A 24,145-nucleotide genomic window follows, 5' to 3' on the forward strand; every position below is an offset into this window, starting at 1 on the left:
TTATGTAAATTGCAGAGTGTTGGAGAAATCAGTCGCAGAGATTTCTGCTTTCTCTTTAATATAATGGAACTAGATGGGACTCATCATCTTTCATCATCTTCACCAGGTTACTCAAGATAATCCACAGACTCAAGATAATCCACAGACTCAAGATAATCCACAGACTTTGTTATAAGCAGTTTCATGTAGATCTATTTTCTTTCTGACATGGAATTACAACTTCCAAGTCTATATGCTATGTGGCCTAAAAAGACTTTTCTCTATAGATTCATGTTGTGAAAGAGACATTTGTGAATTAGTGAGCAGTTTCATATAGGATCTATTTTCTTTCTACAAAATCTGCACCCTCCAACCATATCACTGTGCAGAGGGAGGCGTGCATCGACTGCAAACTTACCTCTGAGCTAGTTGACATTGCAGTGTGGCTGAGAACGCCATCAATGTTTACATCTCATGCTATCACGAGCACAAGTCTTTTTTTCCATGAGTAGATGCGCGCTTCCCTCCTCTGTGCAGTGATACAGGCGGCACGTGTAGTGTGGTAGAAAGAAAATAGTTCCTTCATAAAACTGCTCACAACAAAGTCTGTGGATTATTTTGAGTATTCGGGTCATGATTTCTGGTTGGAGACATTGCATTTGCTTATGAGCTCAGATGTATTTTTTGGCACTTTGAGCACCACAAGCCGAACGTCATCTAGTTCAATTATACTGGAGAGAAGGCAGACATCTCTACGCCGATATCTCAAACACTTGGTGACGCACACCAAAACAATCTAGATTAATAAATAACGCTACAGATGAGAGAAAAAGTATGTATTTTTGATTATGGGGTGGATTGTCTCTTTAATGTAGACCCCATTTGTTTGCAACATACACAGTAAAAAGAAAACCGCTCTTTGATTATTCAATAAAGCAATCATCAGTACAATCTGTGGCCGCGGGGACTGATCCAATACAATCAGACGTCTTCTTCCTGCTCTGCTGCATCTACTCAGATAAACCCTGCTATCACCTCTCACCCGCTCATAAGTTGGATGTGCTTGTATGTAGGAACACACACACACACACACACACACACACACACACACACACACAGAGCAGTACTTGCTCCCATATGTGAGAGGGGAAGTTGAGTAAAGGAGGGAGGGATCAAATAACTCAGTCACACTGCTACACACAAAACACAGTCATTTTCTGTGATCAGCCTTCAGGTGAGGAGATCACACCAGGAATCCTCATATCAAGGACCTAACGAACTCTGACTCAACGCTGAGACAGACAGAGAGAGAGAGAGAGACCTCCCCAGACTGTTACCACGATGCTGCGTGAAGGTGGAGTCATTTGGGGGTTGAGAGAGAGTGAGGGAGGGAGATGAGGAGAGAGCAAGAGGAGCAGGACAACAGAAGAAGACAGATGGATTATCTGACATGCGCCCGGATTGACCAGCGTTCCTCTTTAAATCTTGAACCCTGTTTTTCCCCCTCAGAGTGAGTTCTGAAAATGCTTTCCTGCGCACGTGGAGTGTTGCAGCTATCGGACAGGTAGATTATTTGTTGCACTTTTTTTGATTTCACTGGGACTAAGGAGTTTTACACATGGCAAACCTTCTACCTGGATATCAGTGAGCATTTTTTTTTTTCTTGAATTGAGCAAGTGCCTGGAAACACAAGCGTCACACTGGAGCAGCCAAGAATAATTTCACAAACAATTTAGAACAAATTAGGAAACACAAGGAAAGTGAAAAAGCAGGTTTGTTACTGGAATACACACAAATAACCATTGGTGTGTTGTTTTCTTACGTAATCTTTCATCATTCAGACTGATTCATTTTCCAAAACAGACTCTCTGATCGACGTCTCTGAGCCTAAAAGCTTTCAACAGTGCAGAAGAGGATTTCAGTGGAATATCCGCTTGAGACTTGTTGAACAGTCATTGACAATTAATTCAGAGAGAAATCTAAGAATTTCATACATTTGGACTGTACACGGGGACCATCTCTCCCAGTCTGGACTGTGGAGGGCTCCCCTCCCTGCCCTCCCAGCCTCTCCTCGCCCCCAGCAGCATGTCCCAGGCTCTGAGGCTGCCTCTAGTCCTCCACACAGCACACTACCATGATCAGATGGGCTGCTGGAGGGAGTAAGGCTGCCTCTGCCTCGTCCTGCTCCAGGGCTAGGCTAGGGGCTTGTTCTGGTTTGGGGACCAGCTCCAGACTAAGGTCATCATCAGCACTGCTTTCCACCCTGACTTTGCCTCTCCTGGTTGCCCTGGTGCTTTTTTCCTTCTCCCTACCCGGGGCAGCCTGCCATCACCTCCGCAGAGACAGACTGAGGCTCGCCAACCCACGAACTCTCAGGGTTGCACTGAACATTTCTGAGACTGAAGTCCTCTCTAGGCCCAGGGCCACTGGGGGCCCCCTGGGTCGGACTGGGGGGCCACAGGGTAGGCATGTGCGCAGCTACAATCATCTCCAAGGGGACATGCGGAGGAGGAAGCTGTTCTCTTTCCAGAAGTTTTTCCTGAGAATCGATAGGAACGGAAAGGTCAATGGAACCAAGAGCAAGGATGACCCCCTCAGTAAGTAATTCAGTGCGCAGATTAATGGAGAAAAGTAGAGAAAAAAGAAGGAATTGGGCCACGAAGATGATTTAAGTGTGGATGCAAACGGTAATTATGAACCAAAGCGGGGCTCATTTGAGCTTAAACATAAGTTTTTACCTTTATAACTGAGTTTGAAATCAATGCTATTATCCACTGCAAGCAAAACTTCGAAGTATTGATATATTACACATTTCAAAAAGCACCTGTTGATTGAAATCAGTGACCAAGAAACCCTCCTAAATGTTTAGTTATTTCTAATTACAAAAATAAGGTGTTCATTCTTTGAGAGAAAAAGCTTGTCTCCCTCAAAAACACTATAATAAATACATTATTTGGATATATAACATGGTGTAAACATTGAATTTAAATAAAAAGCACACTTCTGTGCTCATTTCTAGAGACTGTCAGCCAGCCAATTGGTTGGTAGTTTGGATGAAACAATCCCTGATTAGAGTTGTCTTTTTGTTTTAAACCAGACATCCCGCTGATATCTCTCCTGTCCAAACACTCACCACAATGATGGTAGCTCTCAGATGGCTTAAAAAGGAGCAGGGACAGATAACCTGGCCATTATCAGGAAGTCTTCACAGCCCTGGGTAAACAGCGCAGATAACAACCACAGAAGAACAGGGCTTCGGGGGGTGGTGGTGGGGGGTTGAGGATGTCAGTCTCATTGATGCTTTCTTTCGGCCTCTCTGTGTCTGTGTCTCTCTTGCTCTCCCACTCACATTGCTCGCCTGCCAGCCAGCGTCAAACTAAATTACACACCCTCAGTGACAGATCAGACATTTGTTTAAAGCAGCTTGATGTGCTCACTCGGAGAAACACGTCTTTAAAGTGATTACATGTTGTATGTTTCGGGATATCAGTCAGTGAAATAGCATTAGTCTCCCTGCATTCCCGCCGAGCTCTACGTGTGTGTGCCTATCAGCCAGCGGGCACTCACATGCTCCAGTGGGTGTGTGATCATATAGCAGCCACCGACGACACATGTGCTTGCTTATTACTGACGCACACACACATATACATCCCTCACGTGCTCTGTCCCCCAACCCCATGGCGAGGAGTGTATATGGAACCTTTTAATGTTCCTCTTGGGAGAGCTAAACCACACATTCAATCAAAGTGACTTAGGGGAAATGGCACAGGGAGGCAGACTGTCAGGGGAGATGTTTGTTTTGACAAGGTCATGACAGAGGCAACTTTATTTACTGGCCATATTACACTGCGATGCTTTTACTGCTGCCTTTTTCAGTAGTTTCTTTTAAGTTGTTAAAGTGAAGTGGTGTAGGGAAGTCTGACTCGGTTTATCATAACAGTGGCGTGTGACTTCACCCTAAAGTTTATGTATGTTTGGAAGCTGATTTACCCCTTGTGTCTTCTTTTTTCATTGACCCGCAACTTCTCATTTTTAGGAGCGTGTGTTGCCTTTTTTCAGAAGTCGGTTTGAGTTAGAGCACATTGAGCGGCCAGAAAGGGAGGTGAAAGGGAGCACAGGGGGGGAGTCTCTAGAGGTACAAGTTCATGAATGACATGGCTGAACATCATTGTGGCCACATCAAAGCTGCACGTCTTCAGTATCAATGGTGGTGCCATCAAAAAGCTGTGTCCTGAGGGGGTCTGAGGACACTGTGTGTGGATTATGTGCCCTCGTATCAGGTTCTCACGGTAAAGGATACTACACAACAGCAGCTCCAGTCTTTGCTCTGGCCCCTGGGGCTAGACATGATCCCAGGGCTGACGTCCTTTGTAGACCCTCGATGCTCCCTTGAAGTGACAAAATATCGAGTTTTTTGCACAATGAGTGGCTTCTCCTGAGCAAGGAGTTGCAAGGCAAAGACATACTGCATTTAAAATTTGCTAAAGATTAATTTATGTGTTGACTAGGAGGTGTATGGGATGTGGAGGCCTAGGTTTTGGGTGCTGCCTGTGGCCCTGCAAGGACCCGGCTCACTGTCTGTTAGAGAACCAGTATCCAGCCTCCCACAGATTTACGGGGATGCCAGCGCAAAACTGTCCCACATGGCTTTCCAACCCGCTGGGAGACTGTGCTGAGGTTACAGAGAGGCAGAAAGAAAGGGAGCAAGATTATGTTGAAGTCAGCTAAGTAGCTATCTGCATGGTCTAAGCACTTGATTAAAAAAATCTATGATTCACAGCTGAGTTCTCTTGAATTTAGCAGCTCCAGGTGAAGCATTGCTAAATAAAACTCAAGGCAAAAGCTAAAAGAGTTTAGGTAATTATCCACGGCTGTAACGGTGTGAGATGGTGAGCCTGTCAAGATTGTGTGTGTAAATGTGTGTGTACGTCGGGCCACCAGTTGTGTTTCAGTGCTGCAGGGGCCACGCCATGTGTGCAAGATGCTTCTGGACATGGCTCAAGAAATGAGTGTATATGTTACGTGTGTGTGTCTTTGTGCACATGAATCTCCTTTAATCAAAGCTTTTTGTGTGGGGAAAAAAAACAGATGGTGCTCTTATGGAGGAGAGAGATGTATAGCTTTTCTCTGAAGTGGTGAAGAGGATGGATATCCCCTCAGTGTAAATACACTCAGTGTGGTCTTTATCAAGTGTTATTACTATATATCCTGATTTACGCCTCACTCCACTCCATTTTTCTGCATGAGAATGGCACCAATCAAGATGTACATTCTAACTTTACCTGTCCTAAAAAAACATTTAGTTTTTGCCAAAAAAAGTATAAAAGTGAGAAAGACTAACAATAAAAGCTGCAAAGCACGTTGTTTTTGGCATCCCACTGTGGAAAAACCACCTTTAATTCTCACTGGCATAGTGTGTCTCCATTCCACAACCAACGCACCATTTACTGTTGTAACTCCAAACAGAGCGTATCAAATAAGCCGCACATTAGGCAAAAGCAACTAGCATGCAAAAGAAAAACTGCTGTGTCCCCATGTAAACAGCTGAACCTGGCTGCCTCACTTAAGGTTACTATTTTTTTCAAATGTGGTTTGTAAAATTTACCCCGCACTAAGCTTTGTTGTCACATTTAAGGCTTATTGTTGTAATCTAGAGGCTGCTTATGGCATTTTTCCATTCTCTCAGCCATATGCTCTTTATGCTTCACTTGTGGGCCGATCTGAACGTTCGGCAGAAAACAGTGAATTGTGATTTTGTACTTTCACAGCCAGGTTGCAAGTGCACATTCACCTGCTACAATATCAGCACTGTTTGTGTGTGTGCGTGTGTGTGTGTGTGTGTATGAGCGCATGTGTGTGTATATACAACCTGTCTCGCCCCTGCCTCCGGTGGCTGACTTTGATCAGTGATCATTACAGCCTTACTAATCCTCACTCCACCCCCAGTCTCACTGTCATGGCTCCTCTGTCCTCCTCTGTTCTCCTTCCTTTCATCCCTCCCATGTTTACAGAGCAGCCAGAGACTGCCATAGATTGTCTTACATCCTCACTCCATACCCGACACCCGATCCCATACAGAAACCAGCTCCTCTCAGATCTTCAATGGCCGTTGTGTCACAGTCCCCACCACCGCCTTGCCGCTTCAGACCTCACTGCCCTGAGGTGCCACTGTTTGAACTAGAAACTGATACAGTCAAGACCTCACGGACGAGGAGAGAGGCTGCTGTATTTTAAAGAAAACGATTGTTTTTTGGGGGCACACCTGCATCCTCCACTGTCCACTCATGTACATGGCTGGCAGCCTCAGAGGCCCCCCAGCCACCAGAGAGTGGGTCTGACAGCAGAGCGGGCCGCCACACAAACAGTCATCAGACAGAGGAGGGGCTGCCGATCTGATCAAAGCATGTCGTCGACTCTCTAGAGTTCACACCCCACGCTCATGTGTGTGCCTGAATGTGCGTGTGCGTACACATGTGCGCTTATCAGGATAAAATAATGACAGCTCACAGGAAGTGGGGAAAGGAAGTCAGGGAGGGAGGCATGAAATCAAACATGCCATGGGAACAAGGGAGGTTAACTCACACACATGCACCCCCCCCCCACAAACACACACACACACACACACACACGCACACACTCCCCGGCATAAGATGAGACAAGTGGGTTCTGTGGTCAAAGGACACATTAGGAAGTTATATCTCTCTGACCTCTGATACTGAGACCACACAAATAACCACAGCTGTCTGCGGCAAAAGCTTGCCCTCGTTAACTGGGGTATAAATTAGCCCCTCTAATAGCCTATGAGAAACCTGAATTGCTTGCATAGGGACTTGGAAACCCAAATACCAAACAGAACATAAACAACCTAAGAGTCTCTGCGGTATCCACCTATTAATTTTCAAACTAAATGGCCTGCACAGCTGGAATCTGTTACACAGGTGTAGGCTGTAAAGTAACTTTATAATATCACTGAAATGATAAATGTGCCAGAGGAATAATTGTGACCTTATGCAGCATTCCCACACTGTGTGTTCCCACATGTACATGTCCTGAAAGGAAATTTGGTGTTATCCATTAGTTACTCCCGCCAATGTCTATAAAAGTTCATGTATTTATTCCTGGGTGTTAATCTTATCTGCAGCAACTATGAGTCAGGAAAACATTTCTTTACCTTTACTCACTCTGTTTTCTCAATCTCTATGAACTGAAAAATATGTAAAAGGTTAGTTTTTCTCTGTCAGTTTGGCTCCAACTGCTTGAAATGACACATGACTATAAAAATAATATAGCTACCATGAAGTAACCTGTTGGTTTGAGGACTCACATTTTGAGGCCTCATTTTCAGCATTTCGGCTGCCACCATCTGTTTTTTTTGGAGCCAGAAGTGATCATATTTGGGTGAGAAGCTGGCACTGTAACTGAGAAGCTGTGGACACTATCGGCACACAGCCTGTCACTTAAAGCAGCCTGCCCTTAGTTATGTATATCTTTAGGCCTAAATAAAATGTAAACGGATGAGTTATATAAAAATTCACCCCGTACAGTTGTCAAGAAGGGGGAAATTAAATGTAGAGACCAAAACCATTTTTGGTACCAGTCTATTCATTTCTGCTATAAAGCTGATGTTTTAACATGTCGGTCCATGAGGACTGACTCGCTTCCAGAGCCAGACTCTAGTGGCCATTAGAGGAGCTGCAGTCTTTGGCACTTCCGCTTTGGCATCATATTTCAGCCCCAAATATTGGTGCTTGATAGAAACACTTACTTGAGAAATAAATTTACTCAAAGGTGTAAATTTTTAGCTGGACGCAGGAGACACGCCACTGTCAATATTTAGCCCGTGTTCATGTGTCCCCTCAATAAGAACGTGAAAGTAGCAAAGGACTTTTATTTTGAAACAACTGAAAAGGTTGACATCATAAATTGATGCAGAAAAGTCACCATATGGTGCAAAAAAAAAATTCCCACAATGCAGTATATCAAGTGTTTGATGCTCAGTACTTTCTGGTTGAGGACTCTGAGGAAAGCAGCTCAGCCTTGCAGACAATTTTTCCTTGTGGTCATTTGTAATATTGCAGAAAAAAAATCCCTGACTGTCCAAAAAGTATTTTTCCTATAAACGATCATTGTAAAAGATGCATCTAATTGTCATCGTAAACCTGGAAGGTAAACATTTATTGGGGCATATACACCATGCGAGCAACTCAATGGGGATGAATAGGTGCCATTGCCATTTGGTATCTAGGTTTTATTAAAATATCATATGTGTCCCCACAATGTAAAAACCAAACCTACGCCCTGGATTTTACTAATGCACTCTCTGAATGTTGACACATCTTGATATAATTGTCTTTTTGCTGAATCCTAGGTATTCTGGAAATCACATCGGTGGACGTGGGAGTGGTGGCCATCAAAGGGCTGAACAGCAACTACTATCTGGCCATCAGCAGGAAGGGAGAGCTGTATGGAGCGGTTAGTATCCGGGTCAGGGGTCAATCTGGATGCTCTAGAGAAAGAGAGATAGATAGCTTTAGATTCTTCAGTCCTTATCAAAGGAGGCCTTATCTTTACTTCTCTTACTGCTGGGTCAACTCTAAACACACACACACACGCACACACACACACACACACACACACACACGAACCTCTAACTGCAATTTCCAAAGTGCATGCTAGTTTATGCACAAGTACACGAAGCAAAACATGTAGATTAAGGAGTGGTAAATAAACAAGGTACAATGTGCAGCCACAATGTGTTTGCACAAGAATATGTTGTATGTTTTACTTTAGCCTCACATGCTGCGGTTTTAACACTGAAACATGATACCTGTTGTTTTTCCAGAGAGAGTTTGGTGTCGACTGCACCCTGAAGGAGCGCATTGAGGAGAACGGCTACAACACGTACGCATCAGCTGAGTGGAGGAACAAGAAGCGGCAGATGTTTGTGGGCCTGAACGTCCACGGGAAGCCACTGAGAGGGAAGAAAACCCGCAGGAAGAACACGGCCACCCACTTCCTTCCAATTATGGTGTGAGCTGGATTACTCAAGTGGAGGAGGAGGACACGCAGCACTGGACAGAGAGGTTTTTAATACTGGAAAAAAAGCTGTAAAATAAAGACACTCACAGAAATCTCTCATTTGGAAACAAGGCACTAACACTGTAACACATAAATATGGTCTCTGCTCCTGACTTTGGCTGAGATTATTTACTTTATTGAGTAGGAGAAGATGATATCTGTGTTTTCTGTGGCACGGGATGCAATATTTATCCTTTTTTTCTGTGCCAAACACTTGCAACTGAAGTATGTGTGTAATGTGGACAAAACAGAAGATAATGTCCCAGCTAATGTATTGCGGTAGATGCAGATGTTATTTATAATCCATATTCTCCATATTCTCAGACACCAACATAAAGGGAAGAGATAGGAAATGGACAAGATGAGCAAAGTGATCAGTCAGTTTATCACGTAAAATAATAGAGGATACAACCCATTTAAAGCAAATGTTTGATACTTAACCACTGTGTTTTGACTGTATTGTAATGATTTATTTATTTTGTGAAATATTTAACTGGAGGGGAACACTTACAAGGAAGCATTCCTTTGCATTCTTTACTTTTTATAGGAACTCTGTTATGTGAAAATAAAATACCACTTTCTCCTCTGCAATGTAGCTGTCTTACTTCCTCAAAAATAAACCACAAACAGGGTGCCCAATAACACACTTGGTATGGCGGGCCCCCCAATGGACAAAAGCTAAGTCCTTGCTGCAGCGGCCACGAGTTCAACCTTTTGCTGCATGCCATTCCCTCTCTCTCCCCTCTTTCATGCTCACTCTGTCCTATCAATAAGGGTAAAAAGCTCAAAAAAATAATCTCAAAAAAAAAAAAAAAACCTTTACTGCAAGTAGTGAGAAACTCTTTTGAATGTTCAGGTCACAGTATGTCTATTCTTATCTGGCCCCTCTGAGGTAGGGAGGGACAAAAGGCAACTGGCCAGATATTCCATGTGGCAACCATTGCTCTAATGATTAGCTCCCAAACAAACGGGAAACATACCGACCGACCACAGCAAAATGGGAGGGAGGGAGTTTCTGTGGTAATGGTGACATCATTTCCTAATATCATCACATTACTGTCAAGCTACAACATACCCAGATTGCAGGAGAGCTTGAATAGTAAAGATACAGCAAAAATATTTAACAAAACAGCTTTGATGCTCATCTTGTAGAGCAGGCGCTCCATATAGAGAGGCTGTGTCCTTGCCGCGGCATCCCCAGGTTCAATTCCAGCCCACAGCCCTTTGCTGCATATCATCCCCTCTCTCTTACTTTCACACTACACCTGTCCTATCAAATGAATGCAAAAAAGCCCAGAAAATAATCTTTAAAAAAAACAACTTGTAGCCCTGTAGCTCACCCGGTAGAGTGGGCGCCCAATGTTCAAAGGCCAAGTTCTTGCTGCAGTGGCCTGGGTTCAATCCCACAGCCCTTTGCTTCATGTCATCCCCTCTGTCTGACTTTTACCCTAAAGCCAAAAAAATTTTAAAAATTAAAAAAATTAAATAAAAACAATCTTAAAAAAACAGCTTTGTCTTATTGGTCTGTATCACTACAGCTGATAGGTCTCTGGAGGGCCTGAATGTTTGCAGAGGCAGAAATGTGAATGAGGGAGAAAAAGAGACATGACCTGTGTCTGACCACCCACTTCCCTCAGTAATCATCCACAAACACACTAATCAATGACAGCTGCCTCGATGCCAGATCAAAAGACCACGGGGAGAGCATTAACACCACAGGCTTCCGGGCCTCATGTTCTCTCATCCCGCCTCTCTGAACATCCATCTCAGTAAGGGCATGAAAAATCAGGAGAGTGTGCAGACAAAGACAGGAAGGTGAGCGCAAGAGACAATCTTCACTCCCAAATGCATCCAAGTCGGCCCGTGACTGTGACTCCAGATTGGAAACAAGAAAAGGTGACCTATAGGAATCCAGAGTACAGAAAAGCCTTTGCTTTAGGCAATATTAGCTTTTAATGTCCGTTTAAGGAATCACCGCGACGAATGATTAATACCGAGGAATGCTGCAGTGCATTCCACCATGACAGCCAGGGCCATTGGCAACATATGGAATACTATTTCATGACCACCTCTACACCATACACAGTAATGTGTTGCATTTTCCCTCCTCTCTTAAAAGATTGTGCAATGTGGTGGTTCATAACATTAGGAGGGCTTCCATCAACCCTCAAAATGAAATTGGAGATATGAAATAAGCCTGATGGAAACATGTGACTTTCAAAAAAAACCCTCCTGTTTATCGCAAAAGTGCTTTTATGCTTGCACGAGGTCCTATTTCAGGCAATTTAAAAAAGCAGTATTTCGCAAAACTACAGTGGGAACACTTTTTTTTTCACTTTTATAGGTACTGATGCCATGGCTATGCGCTTGTTCATAGGAACTGGCTCCCTCGGGCATGATGCAGCAGGCGCTACATGAGGTGTTACTGCATCATCTGGAATTTTTGAGTCCACAATTCCTCTGTGAAATTGTTGACTATCACCTCCCAGAAATCCCTCATGTGGCCGCTCCCACGTACAAGGGGCTTGCCTTCGCTCGCATAATACACCTATGTCGCCTTCAATTGGAAATAATGACGGTTAGTGCAGTGGGGGCAATAGAAATAAACCTGCTAATGTTTTGAACATCCATCGCCATGCTTCTTGGAATATTATTGTTAGAGGAGAAGTCGCATAACATCAAAAGAAAAGTCACATAAAATCACTCAAAGGAAACAAATTTGTCTCGCAATTGTGTTTCATCAACATTTCAAAAATATCACTTAATTTTTGTGCAAATTTGTAATGGAAACCCATAGGTGTCCTGTGGATAAACCTGGTAAACATGTTACCTTTAGAGAAGGAAGTTTAGTATAGGGTTACTGGGTGCAGTTGCTTAAGTCATTTAAATTGAGAGAATTTCAATGCTTTTTTGGACTAAAAAAAAAAAACTTCATGCATTTTGATTTTTGTATTAGTTTGCTTATATTTCTAAAGTTAAAAGAAAACAAACCCAGCTGGAGCGGGCGTCAATATGAGATCAGGAAACATTGGACTCTTAAATAGTACAAATGTTAAATTTTGGTTGAAATCTGAATTAGACTGATGATGTTTTTAATGTCTGACAAAGTTAGAATTTCCCATTGTGTGAATGTTAAAATTATGATATTCTGCAGACTTTGGATTGTGTTCTCCATGCCCTATGACTAAATGTCGTTATTCTACATCAAGATAACGTTGGCATGAGACTTCTTTTTTTAAAATGATGGATTTTAGTTACTTTACAACACAACTTAAATCCAACAAAATATCAACATCATCTGTCATCAGTATTCTATGTCAAATTAACATTGGCATTAGACGTTTCCTGACATAAAATTATGGTCACATGATAGCACAGCCTATATTTAACCAAATATCAGTGTCTGACAACATGCAGCCAGCTGGGAACACAAGTTAGGAAGGTTAACCCTTTGAAACCTGGGCAACTTGGCTTGATTTCTTTCAAAAACATGGGAAGAAGGCAATGAACATCTTAGGAAGAAATGATCCAAAAATAAGTAAGGTGGTAGTTAAGTACAAAAAAATACCTGAAAATGAGCAAAACAAACAAACAAAAAAATGGAAAGTAAAAAAGAAAGAAAGAAAGAAAGAAATTGACCTGAAAAAGTTTTTATCAATGGAAATAATTCTGTAAAATGATTTCAAATGTATAATTACGATAATGTAGTTTTTTTAGACATTTTTACCTAGCTTTAAAAATATATATTTTCTATATACAATTTCTGTCCAGGTTACTAATTACCTCCCACCCATGTTTTCAAAAAAGAAATCAAACCAAGTAGCTCAGGGCCCACACATTTCAGCACAAGAGAAGTGAAGTCCATCAAGGTTTCGAGGGGTTAATTTGGTCTCTGGAATAAAACTACACCTACATACAGTAGCACTGTATTTTCCTACATTTGTCTTTAATTGCTTTGTATGTAACCCAGTAATGCAGTCAATAAATCACCAGGCATATAGGCTACATAAGCACTGCTGAGACATGAAACTACACTGTTTTTGCATTTAAAACCTGTGGCGATGAGTATGCACATGACCCCCCCTCAACACCAGTCATTTGTCACCTTGTGCATTCCCAAGATTTGTGAATATCTGAACTCCCTCCAAGACACTGGCACTGAGAGGGAAACAGCAATAACAGCAAATAGGGGCAGTAATCAGTTTATCAAAGTGGGTCTCCGCGTTTCTGGCGCGGGAATTCTCTGTGGCATAATTTGATCCAGCTTTGGGAAGCAAGTGGAAAATGACTGGAGGCTAAAACAACTAATGAATACTTACACTGAGAGGTCTGGTGCAACACATGTTTGTAGTGGGCAGCTACCGAGTGAGAGAGCGCAGGGAGAGAGGCACTGCTGTGGGGACGCACAGGTCCTGAGTTTTCTCTGTGATCTATGAATGTGTGTCAGTTAGAAATAACTATCCAACCCATGGCGCTTTGGCAAATATTTTAGATTAATATTAGGTTATTTAACCCATTCAACCACACATACCCTTTAACAGGTCCATCATTACACATTCGTGTTGTGCACACAACCACTGCCTAAACCCAATTTTCTAGAAATTTACACATCCTATGCAGGAGTTTACATGAAATCAAACATATCCCAAATCAAGACAGATGTGGACTGAGTATTTCCAAAATCCTAACCACAGCAGCTTTTTTTTGAGTGGTAGTCAGGAACCAGATCTTTTGAAAAAATCAAAACTTTAGTTTGATTCCACTTAATTTCACGGAGGAACGGTTTACTTTTTATTCCACTGGATCTTACACAAAATAAAATACATGTCTTAAACCAACCAACAAGTCAAACTAAGCACTAACCCAAGTTAATAACAGTAAAATGCCATATATATATATATATATATATATATATATATATATATATATATATATATATATATATAGTTATTTCTTCGTTTATCTTGTTTTGACTGTATATACTACTTTATCTTGTCTTGTAAAGCACTTTTTAACTATGTTTTGAAAAGTGCTATACAAAAAAATAATAAAATAGAAATAAAGTTATATTAATGATAATAATAATAAGTAAATAAGTACATTATTATTATTATTATGGGAATAATTATGACCACTGATGTTGGTATTTTAAGGCTGCACAATGGATGCGCTTCCACTCCGCGCCACTAGAGGGAGACAGTTTTATTTTTCCATCAGACGCTGTCACAGATGATCAGCGACAGCGGGTTTGTTGTCAAAGGAAGTGGTCGAAAAAGTTGTGTATACTGTGATACTACCCGACAGAGACGAAACGCACCATGAAAGAGAGATAGGGTGTGTTTTGTTGTGATAAAAACCAAAGCGATCGCTTCTGCGCAAAACAAAACGTAGTAAACATAATTTCTTCGTCTGATGCTGCTTTGAGAATCCAGTTCATCATGAACGAGAGTTTCGACCGAGCTCCCGGAGCGGGGAGAAGCCGAAATCTCCCCACAGAGCCCGGGCTAGCGGATATCGCGGGGACGGTGACACCAAAAGCTCGCTTTTCAACCAAAGGGAGCCGTTGAGACAGCCGCGAACATCCCCGCCTTTTGGCGAGAACAACATCAGCACGGCCAACAACATGGCTGGTGGAGGTGAGGAGCTGTCAACTATGCTAACAACTGAGCTAATTTGGCTAACTAGCTACTTTCAGAATCGGTTTCGTGTAAATGCCACTCGTTGACACTGAAGGCCAAAATGTGTCTGCCTGAATTTAACAGTAGCCACCGAACTTCCCCCGGCTGACAGTTGCTCTGAAAAACGTGTTGGTTTAGCTACTCTTGTAATCTGGTGTTAATCTCACGGTGTCCGTTAGTTAGCTATAGCTGCTAAATAACGTACCATTAATGCTAGCTTGCATTAGCATTTTGGCGTTGCGACATGCACCTGTTGGATTGTTGTTTCATGTGCGGTAACGCAGCGTCTAAATAAAGCTCCCACTCAGATGTCACGTAGTTGATTAGTTGCGTGACACAGTTAAAGCTGTCTTACTCAGCTAAAACTTCAAGAAAAAAAATATCCGTTATGGCTAATATAACGTGATGTTGACTTGGAAAAGGGGAATAGTCAGTTCCCCTTATGAATCAGGTCGGTTACATAGCTTTACTTACAAAAGAAGTAAAATAACAAATGAGATAGTTCACGGTGTAAAAAAATGTATCTATAAAATCGTATTCCCTGAGTATCAGTTGTCAAACTCTTTGTCTTATTGAGACTAATGTTTCGACCTGTGGAAATCTCATTGTGATCTTTTTCTTAACGACTTAACGACATGGTTATAGTCAAAACCACGTGATTACACAGGCGGGTCTGAGAAGCACCACCTGTGTTAAACTGCATGTTATCAAAGTGTCCTAAAAGTACGGTTGTATCAGCGAATATGGGTGGAAAATGTATTGTTATTCCCTTCAAAAGCATCACTTTCTCTCTGCAGTTCATAGCCAGCATGCTCCAGTACTAATTTCTGGGATGACAGCCAACCAACCATATGCTATATTGCTACTAGGTTGATGCACACTGCCCTCAGTGCTGTAACATAGAAGTAATAATACTTTGTTACAGTACTTAAGTGTTTTTTTGGGAGCACCTGTCCTTTACTTGAGTTTTTTATATTCATGTTAACTTTCACTTTTATTCCAATAAATTTTCTTTATAAAATCTATACTTCTAGGTATAATAATAATAATAATAATAATGATAGTAATAATAATAATTAAATGACTAATAAGTACTCTTAGGTTCTTTTAGGCCAATGACTTTAAAAAAAGAAAAAGTTAAAAGACCCATTGAAAAACAAACAAAAAAAAAAAAACAAAAAACATAACCCACTCCCTTGCCAAACCCCTGCTCCAATCCCAAATCATATGTGTACTTCATTAAATTAAATGTCAGATATTAAGATTTCCATTCAAGTCATATTCTTAAAAGTGACTTTAACTCCTATTAAAGTCATTTACTGAAGTGTGGCTTTCGGGCACTTCATCCGCCACTGTCTGCACTCTAGCTGCTCCTGCAGGATGACCTTAAAGAGAGAGTTCAAATATTTCGCATTTGTGTTGTATGCTGTACTTATTCATAGTTAGCGTACATCAGTCTGCACACCCCAAGTTTTAAAAAGCAGGCTGGAGTCAGACATGAAAGCTAAGTAATGTACTGCCGTGAACAGGGGTCAGCAACGAAACACATTTTAGCCACCTAGAAAAAAAGTCCCATGTAAAACGTAAGCTTTCATCAAAGCCACCAGACTCCATTTAGAATAACAGTCATTTTAGCTCACTGAACACTGGAGCTGCTGGTCTACCGCTGCTGCGATCAGTTGGTTTGATTGTGTTTTTGAGCAAATCTGAACTAACCCTTTTAAACGCCAAAGTCACACAATAACACAAATTAACGAAGTCATTGAGGCAGCAGATGAGCAGCAGGTCCTGTGACATTAAGGTAAAAGCTGTGATAATAGTCAGTCCAGTGAGAGCTGGGGGCTGTGCCTGCACACTGAGTTGCAGCACTGATGGGCAGGTGCACACACACTCTCTTGACAACATTAGTCCAGAATTAAACTCTTGGTACTCACAGCAGCACTACAGATAGTGGTAAATAGCAGGGTGTATTGTGTTTATGTGCTGTATTGCGTCTTTACCCTCACCTAACATAAGTTTCTCATATTTAATTTTTGTATTGTATAAGCACTCCAGGACAGTACTGTGTAGTAGTAGGTAGTGTTGTCATAATACTGGCATTTATTAATGGCGTACACTACATTGAAAACTATCAGTTATCAATATCATTTTGTTACCATGAGGAAATTTGACATCAAGGGTGCAAAATTTAAAAAAAAAGTATGAAAAGATAAATATAACAATGGTATAACATGGTAATTTTTCATTTTTAGTAGCAGAATCACTTTAGAAAACATAGAAAATAAGAGAGAGGGGGAAAGAGCAACTGATATCGTATTGACACCCGCATAAAATAATCGCTGAATCCATTTCAAATATTCAGTATTGATGTGTATTAATCAATCAATATTTTTGACAACATTAGTTGTGCTTTCTGTTTACTGTGGGTGGACAATGCCTTTGATGTCCTTCTGATTTATTTACTCTATGTTTTTATTATGTAAATCAATATTTGTTTCTACTGTCATCAAATCCTCTGAAAAGAGTAAAAGGAACAAAGAATTTGTAGATAATATGTAGATAAAACAAAGAAAATTTTATCTGCATATCTAAAATATGATGTAGCTTATTCCTCTGTGCCATTTTGTCTAAGAACTATTAAAAACACACCAATGAGCTGCATTGTTAAACTGGGTGACATGGTCTTCATTATGATAAACAGTCACTGTAGTTTATTTTGAGTCATCCTACTGCTGCAAATGCTTGCTAGTGCACGAAAACATCAAACAAAAACAACAAACTCCTGGTTGAGTAAAGTTTGCTAAAAACGACAGTGCCTAGCTATATTAAGGAATAAGTTAGCCATGACAAAACATAAAAGAAACAATAAATATTTATTTATTTATTTAGTACTCTCACATGTAAAGCACTTTGCTTTGCATTTTATTCATGAAAGGTGCTATACAAATAAAGATTATTATTATTGAAAGAAAAAAGACAAAATTCCCATTTAGGATGAGTAGTGTCACATATGTCAAAGACTGAGAACATCTTTCCTCTTCCTCTTTCAGACTTTAAAAGACAGAGCAAACCCCAACAAAGTGCAAATGCCAACAGTACGTCTGCCTCCGTAGGTCTTCATGAAGTGGATTCCTTGGTCAAGTCATCAAAGCTTTCAGCCAGTGCCCCTGAGTTTATCCCCTCTGGATTTAACTCGTATGAAGTAAGATACATTTTTACACCATCACTGTCTTTTATTCTGATACTATTATCTTTAATAGTGTTTTTTTTCTCCACACCATTACATAGTATTGGTTCTCTTCACTGATGTAACCTTCCAAGTAGGAGTCAGGAACTATGTCTGTAGTACATTTGTCATAAATTTTAGATTTCTTATATTAATATTACTCAATTTCTTTTGCATTAGAAAAACAAATTGCCTCTGGATTTCTGTTTTGTGTTTTTGTGGTTTTTGTATAGGATCCCTCTTTTTATGATGACAACGAAAGCTATTACAGTGAACCAACCTTGGCTGAGACAGTCACAGACTTCCTCGGACACCTGAGCTCCTCACCAGGGTCCTTCGAGTCCGACGTCGAACACATAACTGGCATGCTCAATTCCTGGGTTACTACTGAGGAGCTGTTGAACGAGCTGGTGGAACTGATCTACACGCAGGTTTGGAGGGACACATTTAGTCTGCATTTAGCTTTCTGTGTAAATATCAGATAATACGATTTTAAATAAACCCGTCTAAACAAAGCATACGGATTAAATATAAATATAAATGCATGTTTCTGATAAAACACACATTTGTAAAAGTTCCCCACTGGGTATTAAGGTTGCTTTTCATTGCAGTCTACTGCCATTCCAAACTTCTCTTACACGGGTGCACGGCTCTGTAACTACCTGTCCCATCACCTCACTGTCAGCCCACCAAGTGGCAACTTTCGTCAGCTGCTCCTGCAAAGGTGATTTATTTCTTTGGATTTAATGAAGGTTCAAGATCTTATAAAAATCCCCTGATCTTCTCATTCAATACACTTTCTTTATATTTCAATAATTACAAGGTTCCTGCAGATCCTTAAAAAGTCTTAAAAGGCCCCAAAACCATCAATCTAAAAATAAGAGATTACTTTGCTTTAGATGTCTTAAATTGATCCTTTTTTAAGTCCTAAAAATGCTAAGACATTGGAGATGACATTTTTATTAATCTTTTTTTTTCTGACAATGCATTGCAAAAGCTGAAATAATAATGGGTAACTTAAAAATAATAATATTTTACCAAATTGCTTTAACATCACAAAAGAATTGTTTTATATTAAAATAAATATTTGAAAAATGAAATACATTTCACCCTAACCTTGAGTAATTGATGCCAACACATTTTTCCTCCCGTCTTTAAATTTGGTCTTAAATTTCATCCGAAATGGCATTAAAAATGAATTAGATTGATGTAAAGGGGGTGACGTTTTTTTAAGATGATGTAAAAGCATCTGATGGAAATGCCAGTTCGAGACAAGCAGTAACAGAATTTGAATCATTTTTTACTGACTTGCGATTGGGCGAGGAGTAGTAAGGTCAATGTGAAAGTCAGTTTGAACTGTCGCTGCTCAAATTGAGATGAAAACGGAAGAATGTTTGTTTCAGATGTCGGATAGAGTTTGAGCAGAGGGATGCGGCTGTTAAAGGAGACCCTGAGACTCAGAAGAAATTCCACTCCTTTGTGCTCTTTCTGGGAGAGCTCTATCTGAACCTGGAGGTAAGAGGTTAACTTTGAGATTGCATTATATAATCATTCCTAAAGTTGTGTAAATGCATTTATTTAATCAGTTTATTACATTTTAAACAACATGATCCTGACTTCCTATTTGTACAATGATTGTTTTGGTGCACCAGCTGCTGCCAGATGTCAACAGTGTCTGGTGTAGGGCTACAACTAGTGAGTTTTTCACTGCTGATTAAGCCCACAATTATTTTCTCAATCAGTTAGTTTTTTGGTTTATTAAATGTCAAAAGATAGTAAAAAAAATGGTGAATCTGTTTTTTAAGATGACATCCATAAATGTCTTGTTTTGTCAACAACCCAAAGACATTCTGTTTACTGTCATAGAGAAGTAAATAATAATAAATAAATAAATATAAATTGAACTTGTCAACTGATAAAAACATTTTTTTTAAATTAGCTGGCAATTAATGTAATAGTTGACACCTAATCAGTTAATTGTTGCAGCTCCAGTCTGGCGATGCTGCCAGTGTTGCATCCCACTGTATTGTAGTTCCCTTTGCATATGTTGTAGAATTGGCTTGATGAGCCAACAGCACCAGAACAGTTTGTCTTCAACGTGTCAGTCAGTCATTGTTATTTGTGCCGATCTGTTTTTTAGATAAAGAGAGGGAAAGGACCTCCAAGTCGAGCTGATATCCTCCTAAATGCTCTGAAGGACCTGATGAACAGCCTGTTTTCTAATCCTGTGGATGCAAATCTCATCTGTGCTGTCAAACTGCTTAAGGTTTTAAAATCTCAATTAGATCTGTTTACAGATTTCTGTCGTAGGTTTTCCAGGCAGTTCTATTATTATTCAGGGAGGTGACGAGAATGTGTTCATTTTCAGTTAACAGGCTCTGTCCTGGATGACGCCTGGAAGGAGAGTGGAAAACCACACATGGAAGAACTGATCCAAAGAATAGAAACTATTCTACTGGATGCCACCTGCAGCAGGTGTGTATATCTGTGTGGTCTTTTGTGTGCAGCTCCTATTAAAGTCTTATGCTCGACTTAACTTAAGATGTACAAAGCTTGAAACATCTGAGACGCCTCAAATGTGCAGAGACATTAGCAGAAGTGTCTGCTAACATAGTTGCACCTAATGATCACGCGTGTCCTCGGTGGCCGTGTTAAGGACAGTCATCCAGTATGGAAAGGTTTGAAAGATTAGATTGACAGAGTTTTATAAACAACTGAAATGAATCCAGTCTGCAACAGTTTTAGCTTTTTACCACACAGGTACTCTGATCATGAACCATTATTCAAAAGACGGACCAGTTCAGACTTAAAGTCTTAAAGGCGCGCTGGGTAAAATTTCTTGATATGAGCATTGTTGTCTTCAGGGATGTCAGACAGATGCTTCTGAAACTAGTAGAGTTGAGATCTAGCGACTGGGGTAGAGTCCGTGCTGCCGCGGCAGCCAGCAACGCCACACCAGACAACGACCCTAACTACTTCATGGTGAGTGTCAATTATACAATGCTCACATTTTTTCTTTTTTTTTTTTACTTCTACACATTTTTGATCATTTTTAAAAAAAATTTATTTGATTTGTTTTTCTCCTCAGAATGAACCTACATTCTATACAGAAGACGGTACTCCTTTCACAGCAGCAGACCCAGGTGATCCATGAAAACTTGATCATGACCGATCAGGAGAGGACAATATATGCTGTGTATCAGCCCAAATATACCTAGCTATGTTCAGTCAATCACAGTCAGTCACAAGCACAGTGTGAAATGGTTTCTCTATACTTAATGACGTGAAAAATGTTGACTGCTACCCTTCTGGTCCAGCACCTGCCTTGCATGGTTTTTGGATGTCGAGACTACTGTGCTTTTCATCTAGTTAATGCCCACAAAATATAAAGGCTACAAAACTAAAAAAGGCTTAACATAACTAAATTATTTATTGTCCCCGATAACATATTATATATCATTGTGTTTAAAAAGTATATTAACAAAAAAGTGGGTTTTGTTAGTGAAAAAATGAAGCCATTGTATAAATAAATAGACATCGTAGCTTAGCCTATGCTAGCCACTGTCCTCAGCCGAGTCAGTGAATAAGTCCTTTAGGTGGTAGAAAAAAAATCAATCCTCTTCTACTTCAAATGGAGAACATTTGCAGTCATGGTCAGCCTCTTTTGTGCCTAAATGTCAGTGTTTTTGCTTTTACAGAATATGCTGAAAAATACCAAGAGATCCTGGACAGGCAGGACTATTTCCACGATATTGATGGAGAAAATGGAAATGACATGTGAGTACATACCACAGGGATGAAATAATAGAAAAGGGCAACGCATGCCTTTCTTTTAGGCCACAGCTACCTACTTTACCTTTTGATGGTTGTTTCTTTGTAAACCATTTAAAGAGATAATAGTCACATCTTGAAGTGTTATCCAAAATGAAAAATACCTTTTGTATAGCTATTTATCAATGTAAATTGTTTTGGTGTGGGATGCTGAGTGTTGGAGATATCGGCTGTCGAGTGGTTTGCCTCTCTCCGATATAATGGAGCTAATTGGCACTCAGCAGTTTCATGTAGGAACTATGTTCTGTCTACCAAACCACACCTACCAACCGTATCACCACGCAGAAGGAAGTGTGCATCTTCTGCTGGCTCACCTAGCATCACCGAGCTAGCTGATGCACACTTCCTTCTGCACAGTGATTGAGTTGGTGGGTGTAGTTTGGAAGAAAGAAAGAAGATCCTACATAAAAAAAACCTCATAACATCAATAGCAAATCTGAGTGTGTGTCCCTTTTTAACACAGAAGCTGAGTGTTTCTGTGAATGAAACTGGTCCTATCCCCTATATAATTAATATATCTGCTTTAGTATTTTAAAAATGTCCTCAAAGAAATAAGCTGGGATCATTTCAGTGCTCATTTTGCATCTTGAATATTAGATTTGGCAGTAACAGACTAAAGCTGCAGTAACTGTCACCAGATTATGGTAATATTTCAGCTCAGATCTGTAAATGCCACAGTGCTGGTACATCTTGGGTCAGGTGACGGCACTGTAGCTGCACACAGGTTATATAACCACCTGTGGGCCCCTGAGCGTGGCGAATGTGTTTGACTGGCCCACAATGCAACAGGGTCAACCACTGCCTCACATTCAGTTTAGTCAGCAGTTGGATGTCAAAGAGGGCTTAGCTTGCTCTCAGAACTGTGTGTGTGTGTGTGTGTGTGTGTGTGTGTGTGTGTGTGTGTGTGTGTATTCGTGTGCGTGCGTGCACTTGTGGTTTTGTGTGTCATGTAAACGCCAGTTGCTTACACATATTGTATGTGGTCAATATTAGTTACACCATCTGTACGTCCAGGAGCACATTTTTCTTAAACATTTAGTAAATCCCTGGTTATGTTGTGTTCACAGATACGACTCTGAAGATGAGATGGAGCCAGAAATAGAAGAAGCTTTTGAGAATTTTTGTTTAGAATCAGAGAGGAAACGACAACAATGACGTGACAATGAGAATCTGTGAAACACAACAGGCACATACTGTACTTTTCGAGTTGCTGAAATGTTGAAAGGAGAGGGAAGCTAGCATCAGAGAGGGTCAAACTTTTATTTTACTGCAAACAAGCAAAATAACAAAAAGAGCTGTTCATAGTTGCACTCCAGACACTTTTTTCCAATCAGTGTTGATTAGTTAATGGGGACAATCAACAGGGTTTGTTGTTCAAAATATTTAGTTATTACATTTTTTTTTTGACATGACAGTTCTCTCTTTGTTGTTTTAAATTCTTTCAGAACTTATTTCCTTTACGCCTAAACTAAATGCCAAGAGGGAAATAGTGTGCTGTGGATTTTTTTTAGCTCTTTTCTGAAAGACAGATTTTATCAGACGTGTGCATAATTTGTGAAATACTAATTAATGCCCCATTCATAAAGTGCAGGCCAAAAAACTCAGATCATTATCAGAGATGTCATCTTTATGTAAAATGCACTGTAGGAGGGTACGGTGGTGGCTTTACTAAATATACATTTCATATACAGCCTTCATCTTGACTTTGGGGAAATAGTCTCTTGTCAGGTTGCCAATATCAAACACTGTAGTCGAGGCTTTTCATGTGTTAATCTGGCTGCAGGGAATTTAAATGGTCGGGAACTCCGTGAAAGGCTGTGCAGTTTGAAAAATGTGAATAAGTGAATATAGACCAAACTAAAGTACAATAGTCATATTTTGAAAATGCAGTGCATCTAAATTCAGTTTGTTTCCTGAATGTAGCTTTAAATATCTACACATCTCGCAGTTTGCAGCAGTCAGGGCGACGTAATGCAACTGCAGCAAAGGATTCATAGTTACCCCAAGACTGAGAGACTGTTTACCAGCAATCCATGGAGCCCACGAAAAGGAATGTTGTTTTATAGTTTGTAAATATTATTTATGGTATTGTTTGCCTGCAATAAATTCTTTATAATGTGAAATTTCATTTGCTTTATTGGTCTTTGAGCCCTTTGAATTTGAAGGGGATATCTGATGCTTAGAAAGCTTTTTTTTTTTTTTTTTTTTTTACATGATCCAATACAAAGTTGTGTAACTTTATCAGAAACAAGTTTATGTACTTCATACTGACCTGATGTGCCTATCTGAAGTGACCACAAAATGATAGATTACATGAAAACATTTTTTATTGGAATAAACTAAGAAACATTAG

General features: G+C 40.3%; 2 protein-coding genes across 2 annotated transcripts; both read left to right on the forward strand.

Moving 5' to 3' along the window:
- The first annotated feature begins 1,234 nt into the window (after nt 1–1,234).
- fgf10b (fibroblast growth factor 10b) lies at nt 1,235–9,675 on the forward strand. Its single transcript, XM_042488665.1, has 3 exons — nt 1,235–2,576; nt 8,348–8,451; nt 8,822–9,675. The coding sequence occupies exons 1-3, from the start codon at nt 2,114–2,116 to the stop codon at nt 9,011–9,013; spliced, it is 759 nt and encodes a 252-aa protein (XP_042344599.1). The 5' UTR covers nt 1,235–2,113; the 3' UTR covers nt 9,014–9,675.
- A 4,656-nt stretch (nt 9,676–14,331) lies between these two features.
- Nucleotides 14,332–23,915, forward strand: paip1 (poly(A) binding protein interacting protein 1). The gene is given in 12 exon segments (XM_042489025.1): nt 14,332–14,571; nt 14,574–14,693; nt 17,786–17,937; nt 18,195–18,392; nt 18,573–18,685; nt 19,365–19,476; nt 20,102–20,227; nt 20,330–20,436; nt 20,826–20,943; nt 21,050–21,104; nt 21,660–21,738; nt 22,860–23,915. Coding segments are annotated over 12 exon segments (1,344 nt in total). The 5' UTR covers nt 14,332–14,495; the 3' UTR covers nt 22,948–23,915.
- Nucleotides 23,916–24,145: the final 230 nt, after the last annotated feature.

This window comes from Plectropomus leopardus, chromosome 6 (assembly GCF_008729295.1).
Source record: "Plectropomus leopardus isolate mb chromosome 6, YSFRI_Pleo_2.0, whole genome shotgun sequence".
Lineage (NCBI taxonomy): Eukaryota > Metazoa > Chordata > Actinopteri > Perciformes > Serranidae > Plectropomus > Plectropomus leopardus.

Coding starts and splice junctions, on each gene's coding strand:
- fgf10b (XM_042488665.1), top strand. CDS start 2,114: ATGATCAGATGGGCTGCTGGAGGGAGTAAGGCTGCCTCTGCCTCGTCC. Junction 2,577..8,347: donor GAGCAAGGATGACCCCCTCA/GTAAGTAATTCA, acceptor GCTGAATCCTAG/GTATTCTGGAAATCACATCG. Junction 8,452..8,821: donor AGGGAGAGCTGTATGGAGCG/GTTAGTATCCGG, acceptor TTGTTTTTCCAG/AGAGAGTTTGGTGTCGACTG.